This window comes from Portunus trituberculatus, chromosome 14 (assembly GCF_017591435.1).
Source record: "Portunus trituberculatus isolate SZX2019 chromosome 14, ASM1759143v1, whole genome shotgun sequence".
Classification (NCBI taxonomy): Eukaryota; Metazoa; Arthropoda; class Malacostraca; order Decapoda; family Portunidae; genus Portunus; species Portunus trituberculatus.
The window spans coordinates 5,768,422-5,780,938 of record NC_059268.1 but is presented as its reverse complement, the minus strand read 5'-3'; the positions used below and the strand labels follow the sequence as shown (position 1 = coordinate 5,780,938).

At 46.6% G+C, this 12,517-nt stretch overlaps 1 protein-coding gene across 1 annotated transcript; it reads right to left on the bottom strand.

Moving 5' to 3' along the window:
* Nucleotides 1-3,557: 3,557 nt before the first annotated feature.
* Nucleotides 3,558-11,902, bottom strand: LOC123503420 (neural-cadherin-like). Its single transcript, XM_045253186.1, has 11 exons — nucleotides 11,863-11,902; nucleotides 11,111-11,433; nucleotides 10,721-10,889; nucleotides 10,116-10,241; nucleotides 9,903-9,988; nucleotides 9,565-9,703; nucleotides 7,576-7,670; nucleotides 6,865-6,984; nucleotides 5,165-5,314; nucleotides 4,176-4,373; nucleotides 3,558-3,566 (listed from the first exon to the last, which is right to left on the bottom strand). Exons 1-11 carry the CDS (start codon nucleotides 11,900-11,902, stop codon nucleotides 3,558-3,560), a joined length of 1,455 nt encoding a protein of 484 aa, XP_045109121.1.
* Nucleotides 11,903-12,517: the final 615 nt, after the last annotated feature.

Below are 12,517 nucleotides of genomic sequence, written 5' to 3'. Positions count from 1 at the left end.
CAGAGTCAGGTCAATTCCGCCCCACCAGTAGCTGCTCCCAACCCTGCTTCCAGCCCACCTGGCCAGACCTCACACGTGCCTAGTCAGGTGAATCCCACCCTCCCAGAGGTTGCTACCAGCCCTGCAACCACCACTTCCGCCACCACAACCACTACTATCTCCACCTCTACCACCACAACCGTAGAGCCTATATCCACTGACGTCACCACCACCTCTACTGTTCCTTCTACGTCCACTGACCGACCCATCACCCCCACCACTGACGCATCCACAACTCAAACTGCGCCTCTCCAACCACCTGCCTCTGACTCACCACAAACAGGGATTACGGGAACTCCACCCCCCAACCAACCAAACCAAGTCCTCAACAATCACCGCTCTGCTCGAAGACAACAACAACAACAACAAACACATCGTGAGAGAACATCACAAACAAACGCAGCCTCCCACCCAGAACCCAGCACCCCCCACGCCGCAGCGCACCAGCCGCCCGCCACCCCCCTGCCGGGCCGCGCGCACGACCTGGACAGCGAGCCGAGCCACCGCCCTCCGCTATCCCAGCGCCTGCCACCCGTCCACCTCACAACTCACGGCAAAACACTAGCCAGCACAGACGTCCAAGCACGTACTGCCGTCACTGCAGGAAGAGAGGTCATTCCACGGAAGACTGTACCAGGAGGACGAGGTGTGAGCATTGTAACCGCCTGGGCCACACACATCAGGACTGCCTCACACGCCTCAACCAGGAGCGGCAGGAAAGGTTATTTGCTCACCTCATAAACGAGCAAAACCGGACGAGAGACCTCGTGTTTCAGTCTCTCCAGAGAATCACCACTCCCACGACAAGAGATTGGTCCCCCCCTTACGCCCCCCCGGCACCACCACAGTATTACCGCCACAACAACTGGAGCAATGGCGGGCGCTGCCGGGACAAGCTCACTATTCTGTCAGCCAATGTTAGGGGTCTGCAGACTAACATCGGCGACCTGACGCACAGTCACGTGCTGCCTCACAACCCTGACGTCATTGCCACAGTGGAGACCTTCCTAAACTCCTCGGTGCCCGCCAACTACGGACAGCTGCAGGACTACACAACATGGCACCGCCGAGACAGAACGCATGGCACTTTTGGTGGTGTTGCCGTGTGCTTTAGGAAGTCTCTCTCTGTACAGGTGGTGGAAGTAGACATGCCAGAGCACCTGGAGCTCATATTTTTTAAGGTGTGGACACACAATAATGAAGCAGTGCTCCTTTGTGTGTGTTACCGCCCTCAGTGGCAGGGAAGTGAGCCTCTTCACTTTATCCACACTAATCTGGATGCCCTACTGTACCAGCAAGCCTGCAAACACCTCATCATCATTGGTGACCTCAACCAGCACCTTGTGGCGAGGGCATTTGATGACTTGCTAACAGATTTTGGGCTCACTAACCATGTCGACTTCCCAACCCATATTTCTGGCTCCTCACTCGATCCAGTAATTACCGATCTGCCAGAGGATTAGTCACCTGCCGCCCACTCGGTACCCCTGGGTCATCTGACCACGTGGCCATCCTTACGACAGTGAAAGTGAGGGTGGACAGGGATGAACCGACAACGCGCACCAACTGGCTTTGGCGGCGAGCTGACTGGGAGGCACTGAGAGCTGAGCTCAGCCAGACAAACTGGGAGGATCGTCTCACTGGCACCCTTAACGAACAGGTGGAGGCCTTCACCAGTCACCTGCTGTCCCTTCAGTCAAAGTATGTGCCCTGCCAGACATATAAATCAAGACCAGGGGGATCAGCCATGGTTTGGATTTCGCTGTCGTGAGGCGGCGGACTTGAAGAGCAGGGCCTGGCGACGACTGAGAGCAAGCAGCACCCAAGCCAACCGTGAGTCATATAAAGCTGCCTGCCGCAACATGGCCAACGCGCAAAAAGCCGCCATCCAAAGGTGGAAGACTGACCTGACTGCAAAGCTCTCAGGTCAGAATGTTGGTAAGAAGGAGTGGTGGAGTAGCTTGAAGCAGCAGCAGGGCCTGGCCACGGACTCCACCATCCCCCCCACTCACCACACCGAGCGGTGAGGTAGTGACGAGAGGGAGGGACAAAGCCGAGCTATTCTCCGCCCACTTCTCCACCAAAATGAGTGTTACCCACCCAAACAACACTCCACCCAGGATCCCAGTGCTAACAACTGCTGAGCTGGACAGCCTGCACATCACCATGGAGGAGGTGATGGCCCTGCTCAGCAAGACCGACACGAAGAAGGCTCTGGGACCAGACAACATCAGCCCTCACATACTCAGGCAATGTGCAGCTGAGCTCGCCACTCCACTCACCCAGCTCTACCGGGAATGCCTCACTTCCCAAACATGGCCAGCACTCTGGAAGCAGGCCAGAGTGGTGCCTGTACACAAGAAGGGTAGCAGGGCGGATCCTAAGAACTACAGGCCCATCTCTCTCCTCTCCGTGGTGGGGAAGACGCTGGAAGTCCTCATCACGAGAAAAGTCACCGCCTTCCTCGACGCCCACCACCTCCTTAACTCAAAGCAGTTTGGGTTCAGGCAGGGTAAGTCGGCAGCCGACCTGCTTCTCCTAAACTCTACGGAGTGGAGCACCGCGATAGACAGTGGGAAAGAGGTGTTCGTCGTTGCCCTGGATATCGCCGGTGCTTTTGACAGAGTGTGGTTCAAGGGAATGGCAGCCAAACTGAGGAGCCTTGGAGTGTGTGGAGGACTGCTGCACCTCCTGGAGGACTACCTTCATGGCAGAACCCTGCACACTGTTGTTGATGGCCACTCGTCCTCCCAACACCATATCAAAGCCAGCGTCCCTCAGGGCAGTGTCCTCGGGCCTCTGTTGTGGTGTGTATATTTCAATGACATACTGCAACTAGTCCCCGAGGCCAAAGCTTATGCAGACGACTGCACCCTCACCTTCATCAGCGACAGGAACCACCGGCAGAACACGGTGGACAGAATCAACGCTGTCCTGCAAGTTATTGCATCCTGGAGCTGCCGCTGGCAAATAACCCTCGCCCCTGAGAAAACTCAAGTCCTGCACATCTCCAGGCGGCGAGAAGACGCCCATCCCCCAGCCTTCTTTCTTGAAGGCAAAAGGCTGCCTTTCCAGCAGTCTATCTCCATCCTGGGGGTGGAAGTAGACGCAGGCCTAACTTTCACCACCCACGTGAGGAGGGTTGCCAGGGATGCGGCGTGGAGGCTGAGCTGTGTCCGACGCGTTGGGAAGTTGCTCGACGGTCCGGGGATAGCGTCCCTCTACAGGGCCCAGGTCAGGCCCGTCATGGAGTACGCTCCCCTCACCTGGTCCTCCTGCCCACCCTCCTATCTTGCCGGGCTTGACAGGATCCAGGCAAGAGCGCAGAGGATGGTGCAAATGAGGAACCAGGATCAGCAGCCCAACTTTCAACCTCTACAGCAGCGGCGAGACGTGGCGGGCCTGTGCGTCATGTACAAGGCCCTCAGGCAACAGACTCCACACCTGGCACCACTACGCCTGCCACCCATCCATCCCCACACATGACACTCGAACCGCCGGCCTAATAGACCACCACCTCACTGTGACTGTGCCCTTTGCGAGGACCGAGAGTCACCTCCGTTCCTTCCTCCCTCGTTACAGCCGCATGTGGAACCGGCTGGTGCAAGACACAAACATACACCACTCTACATGCCTCCAGGCGTACAAAAGAGGCGTGAACGAGTGGCTAAAGTGCTAGTGTGACACCAATAAGTGCAGTGAAAGTGTGTAATTATATACTATTATCAAATTATCAACTTGTCTCACTTCTGTAAATATTGTGTATTTTCTTTTGTTGCCAAGATAGGCCTGAACTATACCATAGTCTCAGACCTCTGGTATGTACAACACATGTAACCTAGTTTAAATAAAAAAAAAAAAAAAAAAAAAAAAAAGAGAGAGAGAGAGAGAGAGAGAGAGAGAGAGAGAGAGAGAGAGAGAGAGAGAGAGAGAGAGAGAGAGAGAGAGAGAGAGAGAGAGAGAGAGAGAGAGAGAGAGAGAGAGAGAGAGAGAGAGAGAGAGAGAGAGAGAGAGAGAGAGAGAGAGAGAGAGAGAGAGAGAGAGAGAGAGAGAGAGAGAGAGAGAGAGAGAGAGAGAGAGAGAGAGAGAGAGAGAGAGAGAATGAAGGAAGAAATGGTGTGGAAAGCAACACTCACCATACTTTCATCCAGCGGCTTCACCAGATTAATGATGCCTGTATTCTCGTTGATGGAGAAGTAGGAGGAGTCATCGAAGTTTCCACTGTCGAGGGTGTATCTGATGTCCGCGTTCTCCAGAGTGTCAATGTCTGTGGCGGTCACCCTCAGCACTGCCGTCTCTCTGTTGTGGTCCGTGGCGATGTTTTGCTCGTACAACTGAAGCGGAGAACGAAAAAAACATACCACTGCATTCACTCTCTCTCTCACACACACACACAGAAAAAACCGCTATACTCAAGATATTATATGCCAGTTTACCAAGTGAATTCTTTCCCTATCACTCTCTGCAGGGAAAAATTAACCCTCTGAGCTTGTGAATATGCACTATAATCTAAATATTGGGTCTGGCAGGAGAGAGAGAGAGGAGCATATGTGGAGAGATGAAGGATGAGAAAGAAGATGGACAACATGAAAGGTGAATACTGGAAGGGAAATAGGAAGGGAGGAGTAAAGGGAAGATGAGAGGGAAACATAAGAAAGGAGATGGATAGGAGGGAAGGAGGGAAACGAGCAGGAAAAGAAAGACGGGAATTGATAAAAAGTGAAAGGACAGGAAAGTAGGATGAAAAGGTGAACGGAGAGGAGAGAAAATAAGGAAAGAGAGAGAGAGAGAGAGAGAGAGAGAGAGAGAGAGAGAGAGAGAGAGAGAGAGAGAGAGAGAGAGAGAGAGAGAGAGAGAGAGAGAGAGAGAGAGAGAGAGAGAGAGAGAGAAGAGAGAGACAAGAGAGAAACAGATGAAAAGAGATAGGAAAATATGGGAGAGGAAAACGAAGGAGACTTAATAAGGGAAGATTTTTTTTACTGGAAAGGAAGATAGAAATGGAAAGAGGGAATAGGATGGAAGTGAGAGAAGAGAATGACAAGACAGGGGAGATGCAGAAAGACAGGTAAGATAAGTAACAGGTAAAGGAGGAGGGCTAGTTGGTCCCCGTCTTCTATTAACACACCGGCTTGTCGAAGTTTGGCGGGTTGTCATTAATATCATCCACGATAATCTTGAAGGTGCACGTCTCCTGAAGGGCCTCGTCAGGAGGCGCCCCATCCCTGGCGATCACCGTCAGGAAGAACTCGCGGTCCTCCCCGTCTCTGTCCAGCATCTGATCAGAACACAAAACACTCGTAGTAACTTGATGGCACGTGATTTATATGAAAGGATGTGGATGCACTAATTAGCAAGTGTCTTATATGTTGTGGATTACGAGAGAGAGAGAGAGAGAGAGAGAGAGAGAGAGAGAGAGAGAGAGAGAGAGAGAGAGAGAGAGAGAGAGAGAGAGAGAGAGAGAGAGAGAGAGAGAGAGAGAGAGAGAGAGAGAGAGAGAGAGAGAGAGAGAGAGAGAGAGAAACGTAAGCTTCAAAAAAATGTAATTGTGCAAGCTTAAAAATACAATAAATAAATTAACAAAAGAACTGAATAGACAAGTACAACATTTTCCAAGCATTTCGACCTTGTTAAGTTGAAGTTCTGTTTTTTTTTTTTTCTTACTCTTTTTTTCGTCCCCCGATGGCATGGAATAAGTTTTGACCTAAGCGAAAACGGAAATTTAATATATTAGTACTCCTTTTTCTGGTGGATTAGGAATATTTATGAGTGAGTAATTAGTTGTAGGCTCCGGGCGCACCTGGCGGAGGCTCTCTGTCAGTTGGACGACGAGTGAATTGTAAAGTTGAGCATCTGGTGGCGCTTTCTCAAACATTTCACCTTTTGGTCTCGATAACTTTTGACACTGCTAAAAAGTGACTGGGGATCTTCGGGGATGTTTTGGTGACTCTAATGGTGAAGTAATAAGAATTCTGCACTGTCAATACAAGGAATACTCCCGTGAGAACCTGAGTATTCATTTCTGTGTTCTTTGATAGCAGTGTTTTCAAGATTCTGAAGAGTTTCACTATGTTTCCCTCGGTGTGTCACATAAAGCCGCTCAGTGCCAGCCGCCTCATCACACTGCTTCCTAGAACTTACATACCGCAGTTATTGCAATGTATTTTTGTTACTCTATTATTACTTGCACTTAGATTTTGCAGAGTTCGTACGTTGCGTTCTCGCCACACACACACACACACACACACACACACACACACACACACACACACACACACACACACACTCTATTATTACTTGCACTTAGATTTTGCAGAGTTTGTACGTTGCGTTCTCGCCACACACACACACACACACACACACACACACACACACACACACACACACACACACACACACACACGGAAAACTTGCAATAAAAACACAGGAACGAAAGGGTTAAATATACTACTATTCATTGCAAAAATTCTAGCTACTTATAAGTCACGCCATCAACTACTGGTAACAATCTTGGCTTTAGTTCCTCAGAGAACAGAAAGCTGGTTTTAAAACAATGGATACACGTGAACTGCAAATGCTAAAAATCCCTCCACTGCCATGAAACTTGCTAGCTGTGAACTGCTCCATCTGGTTCGCGTCTATCTAGGTACATCCCAGGCAGAAGGGAGGGTGATAGAGGGAATAGTAGGATTTCTTTCAGGTAATTGTCGATGCTGGTGGTTCACAACAAGCAATTCACACAATGGTAAGGTTAAGTGAAGAACGTGGAGGTTGAGGTGACAGTTCTCATCTCAGGTGGTAGGAAAGGAGAAGCATGTGTTTACTGACCCGTGTAGTAGTGATGTAGCCGTGGCCCGTCTTGGTCTCGATGGCGAAGGTTTCCAGGTCGTTCAGGAGATGGTAAGTGACTTGTCCGTTGACGCCCTGGTCCTCATCCGTGGCTGTCATCTGCACACAAGACATCGCAGCAAGGCCATTAGTTAAATGTGACGTTTCTATTCCTATCGTGGTTTACTGTACAAGAACATTGGCCAATGGAACAAATCTGAATGTAAAAAAAGCTCGTTCAGATAGTTAGTTCTAAGTTAGTTCTAAAAAAAAAGCATACAAAGAATCCATAATTTCTTATTCTCTTCACGTTGCAAATATAAAATTGAACTGTAGCTTCACTCTTTCATCCCCCTCACTCATAAATCCTGAGAGTTTCATGCTTGCTTCCTATTTCTAAAACAAACTATTGAAAGAAAGCAATGATTTAGGGTCTTTTCATCCGCAACAGAATGGTAAGTGTTGCTGGGTGTTCGCCAAATCAATTAATAAATAGTCTATCACCAAAAAACAACGAACGACACAAAATTTTAGATCTGCCGAAAACACTGTCCTTGTCATCGTCCAATGTATAAAAACCTTCTCTTGTATCCACGACAACAATGCCATCATAACTACTAAACCCTATACAAGCATTTTCAAAGCATTAAAACACTACAATTTCTGCACAACACGAAGAAATCTAGGAAAGAATGAGGACTACATGCTCACCATCACAACACGGAGTCCCGCAGTCTTGTTTTCGGTCACGGAAATGCCGTCCAGCACCGAACACTCATTGAATACAGGCTTGTGTGTGTTCTCGTCTGCAGGGAAGTGAGGAGGAATGAGAAAAGCTGGTCTATTAGTGTAAAAGTTGCACCTCTTGCTGTCACACGTGTTGCATCATTCACATAATAATGAGAGCTGCCACACACACACACACACACACACACACACACACACACACACACACACACACACACACACACACACACACACACACACACACACACACACACACACACACAGGAAAAAAAAGGTTGGATTATCGTCTTAAAAATAAACCGATTAATAACATATAGACAAACATGGACTACTTTCAACATAAGCTACAAGACAAACAACTTACGCAGCCACTACCATACAGAACTACAGCAAAACAACAAAACAGCAACAATTGCCAGCAAATATCGAAGAAGCAACAAATAAACAGACAAACAAACAAACACACGAAAAAACAAACAGCAAGCAAAATACTAATGCACGAAGATAAGAGAGAGAGAGAGAGAGAGAGAGAGAGAGAGAGAGAGAGAGAGAGAGAGAGAGAGAGAGAGAGAGAGAGAGAGAGAGAGAGAGAGAGAGAGAGAGAGAGAGTAGTAGTAGTAGTAGTAGTAGTAAAAAATAGAATAACAATACTAGCAATACTTCAAATGATAATGATGATGATAATAATAATAATAATAATAATAATAATAATAATAATAATAATAATAATAATAGTAGTAATAATAATAATAATAATAATAATAATAATAATAATAATAATAATAACAATACATCAGTTCCATGCTCATGCGGATATTTGTAGCATTTCTGAACGTGATCTACCGTCAAGGGAGACAAATTGCCATGTACTCTCGCATTCCAAAGGGCAGGAGTGTGTGTGTGTGTGTGTGTGTGTGTGTGTGTGTGTGTGTGTGTGTGTGTGTGTGTGTGTGTGTGTGTGTGTGTGTGTATCTTTGGTGTCTGACATGCACTACAAAGTATAATCTTCGCACTCACTTTTCTTACCCTTGGGCCACGTAAGTCTTGCTGCCGTCGGTGTAAGAGAATGCGAAATGAACAGTCATTATTAAAGACTCAAGATTAATTTTTAGTGTTGGTGTTTTTTGTCTCATCTTATCTTTTTATCTCTGAGGTCTGTATTCTCAAACGATTCGGTGTTTTATCCCCATTACTTTTTCACAGAGTCTAGTTGAAGTTACTGTAGTTTTAAATGAGTGTTTCCATGATTATAGCGATGCTTCATAATGGATGCTGCATCGCTATTGTGGAAAACTCACTTTATACTCAACTAGACATCTGTGGCGTATGAAAAGTCATTATGAATGCACAAAGCGTTTAAGAATACGAGTCTCATTGTTATCAAATATGAAAATAAATATTAAGAGTTTGTTCAGTCTTTTTAGTATTTAATTACTTTACATATATCAGACTATAAGCAGATATTTTAAATTCACTCTTTTCACAATTTGAGTTCCTATGATGGTATTTACATTGATCATGTGGAGGGAAGTGGCCGGGCTTACCATACACGGGTCTGTTGGCTGCCGGGACAAAGGAGAGAAAGAAGAATGTTGTCGTGTTAACTTGGGCAAATGATACTCTGGAGGCTATTTTTACCTTATCCCTACACTGCGTGGAGCAAAACACAACTTATGCCATAATGAACTGCTACGCTGCACCACTCCACTACCTTCACCAATCACCATCGTTCAGTGTTGATTGAGCACGAGATGAAGAAATACCTATCACTTCTTTCATTAAGTATACAACTGAGTCAACAGAAGTAGGAAGCTATAAAGTCAAACAAATATCACGTTAGAGCATCTAGACACACGCACAAGCGCCTTAACAAACCATTACAAGTACATATGACAAGGGAAGACAAAGCACAGCGGCCGCACCATCCCAGATCACACTAGACGCCTTGCTTACCGATGATGTTCACGTGGACGGGCACCGAGGAGTTCAGGTTGGTGTCATCAATCGCCACTGCCTGGAAATCGAACTCTCTCGTGTTGGCGAAGTTGTTTTTGCCGACACTGATAATGCCGTGTCTGGACTCCACCACGAACTAGAGACGATAAGGAGAGAAATAGGTGGTTGTTATCCAAGCAGATTTGTCTTTCTATTACTGGCCCTTTACGGTTCAGCAATGTGTGGCTCTGTGCTCTCTCACACAGTCACGCAATTGTATAAGTATAATTCACCTAGATATATATTTTTTATTCTTTGCTTATTCTTAATCTCACTCCTCTGCCAGACCGCCTCACCGTGCCAGGAGGCTGAACTCCTCTCAGTTCGTATCTATTAAAGTTGAGTTCGGCGTCCCTGGCCACCACCGTCCCCACGTAAGCACCTGGAAAGGCACATAACAAAAGGACAGTTAATATAAAACCATTACCGCTACTCATGTCTCGGTGATATATACAGTGGAAGTATTTACAAAGAGTGCTCGCTCCTTCACTGCCTCGGCCTTCACTCACCTGTCTTCGCTGATTCCGTGATGGCGAAAGTGTACTGTGAGTTTTCGAAGTAAGGCGGCTCATCAGTGTCTCTAACGCGGATGACAGCAGCAGCCCTCGTCTCCTTCCTCGTAGACCTCGTGTGGCCTGCAGAGCAAACCCCACACGCATCCTCCCTGAGCTTTAACTTTCCCAAAAACTAAGAATTCTGTCCTACATTTGCGAGATCTAGTGTTTTTAATGCTATTCAATTATAATAATGCTGTGAGTGTTTGATGTACTTTGCTTCTAACCTATTACACAAAAGGCAGACTAAGGGCAGATATACAAGTTCTGTTGATGATTGTTTAACTCTTATTCAGTGACTTCAAAACCATATGAGGGTAAAGAGTACGAGTAATTAACCTCTTCAGTACCAGGACACATTTTCATAAATATTCTGCCGACTATCAGGTGATTAAAAAGTTATAAGGCGATTAAAATAGTGAAGACTCTGTCCACTAATCTTCTGACTTCCATAAACCATTCTTAATGGAAATAAAATTATCTGATCATACACAAAACTTTAAGTATTAATGCATCCCAGTACTGAATAGGTTGAAATATAACCAGACCAGCACACTCACCTTGGTCCTCGGCGTACACGTAGAAGCGATACTCCCCTTTCGTGTGCTCAAAATCTAGGGGCTTGATGTTCGTGACCACTCCACCATCGTCTATCGCGAAGTGCTCGGTGTCACTCACTCTATACCTCACGAGACCATTGATATCAAGGTCATCGTCTGTTGCTTCCACCTGAGGGAGGACAAACAGGGAAGGTAAAGCAAAGAAGATCCCCTGAAAAGTCTCGGCAAGAAGTTTTAACATTCGATTTCAATGCCAAGCTGCATGTAGGTATAACATCTTGTCGAGACCACGTGTGTCGAGTCCAGGTTCCTCTTCCCGCTACTCGCACGCTTCACTCAAGCAGAGACAAGAATTCCTTCAGAAATTTTTGCTCCCTGATAAGTACTCACGTGCATAATAGTGGAACCAACAGGGATATTCTCCGGCACATCGGCTTGATATTCACTGTGAGAGAACTTTGGCTGATGTCTGTTAGGAAGGTACCGCCGCCGCCGCAACGACCGCTCGTCGTGGTGGTGGCGCACCTTGTGGTGGTTCTGGTCGCGGTAGTGTTTATGGTGGCGGGTGGCGGCGGGGCTGCTGTTGGTGCTGATGCTGGAGTGGTTGTGATGGTGGTTGTGGTGGGCTTGGTTTGGGTGATCCAGCGTGGACCACCACGATACACTCCACTCCTCCCCGTCATCTATCGTCGAAGAAGCAGACGCCGTCACTCCTGTGGGTGAGAGAGTAAAGGTCTTACATTACACTGTTCAGGAGCAATGCGCCGAGTGATGATACGATTAACAAATTTTTTATATCAAAACTCATTAACAAACATAATTATAAATAGAAACAGATATGTTCACGAATATACATGTTTTGCATTAATATTTCCTCAATCAATGCATTTTCTTTTCTGGGAAAATAATATAACGTTTTTCGTCAGTTTGCTGTCACGATCTATTGCTGCGAGCGATCCTCCACCGTGAGGGAGAAAATCTCTTATGCTTTCACTTTGAATATTCTAAGAAACAACTCTGACATGAAAGCATTGCCGGCGGGACTCAGGAACAACCTCCTCCACTCCACTCCACTCCACTCCACTCTACTCCGATCCTACTCCAGTCCACCTACCGCCGCCACCACCACTACCACCACCTACTGTCTGTAAGTGTGGTTGGAGTGGAAGTTCTCACTTGCATGCGTGCTCTTACCAATAACAACAATAACAAGAAAAAACAATGGTCATATCATCAACAAATACACTAACAGCAAACTAGACAACAATGACTGCAGAAAACTATAAGCCAGATGATGATGATGATGATGACGCTTTCAAAATATTTTCCAAAACCAAACTCGTGAATGTCCGAGGCGATTTGCCCGGGAAAAAAGGAAAGAAAAGTCAGTATCGTATTTCCGTCCCATCAGCACCATCAACTTCTCCGTGTCCTTCTTTTTCCATCTTTTCCCAGGATTCAAAGCGGCCAGCGGAGGAGAAGGAGGAGGGAAAAGAAGGGGCGAAGAAAATGATAGGGAGAAAAAAAAGAGAGGTGACACTGAAAGCGAAGGAGGAAGTAAGGAAAGAATAAAGGAAAAGAGGAAGGAAAAAGAGAAAGGTAGAGAAAAAAGAATTAATGATGACGGAAGGGGAATAGAAATGAATTTAGAAGAGAAACGGATGAAAACTAAATAAAGTGAATAAGAAAAACTATAAAAGAATATCAAGAGAGAGAGAGAGAGAGAGAGAGAGAGAGAGAGAGAGAGAGAGAGAGAGAGAGAGAGAGAGAGAGAGAGTCGGATGAAGAAAGGAGCAA

What these genes read in the sequence shown, in the direction of transcription:
- LOC123503420 (XM_045253186.1), bottom strand. Translation starts at nt 11,902, where the DNA reads ATGCAAGTGAGAACTTCCACTCCAACCACACTTACAGACA. An exon ending in CGTCCACGTGAACATCATCG is followed by an intron (nt 7,671 to 9,564) that starts GTAAGCAAGGCG and finishes ACTTCCCTGCAG; the next exon opens with ACGAGAACACACACAAGCCT. An exon ending in CGCCAAACTTCGACAAGCCG is followed by an intron (nt 4,374 to 5,164) that starts GTGTGTTAATAG and finishes TCTCCGCTTCAG; the next exon opens with TTGTACGAGCAAAACATCGC.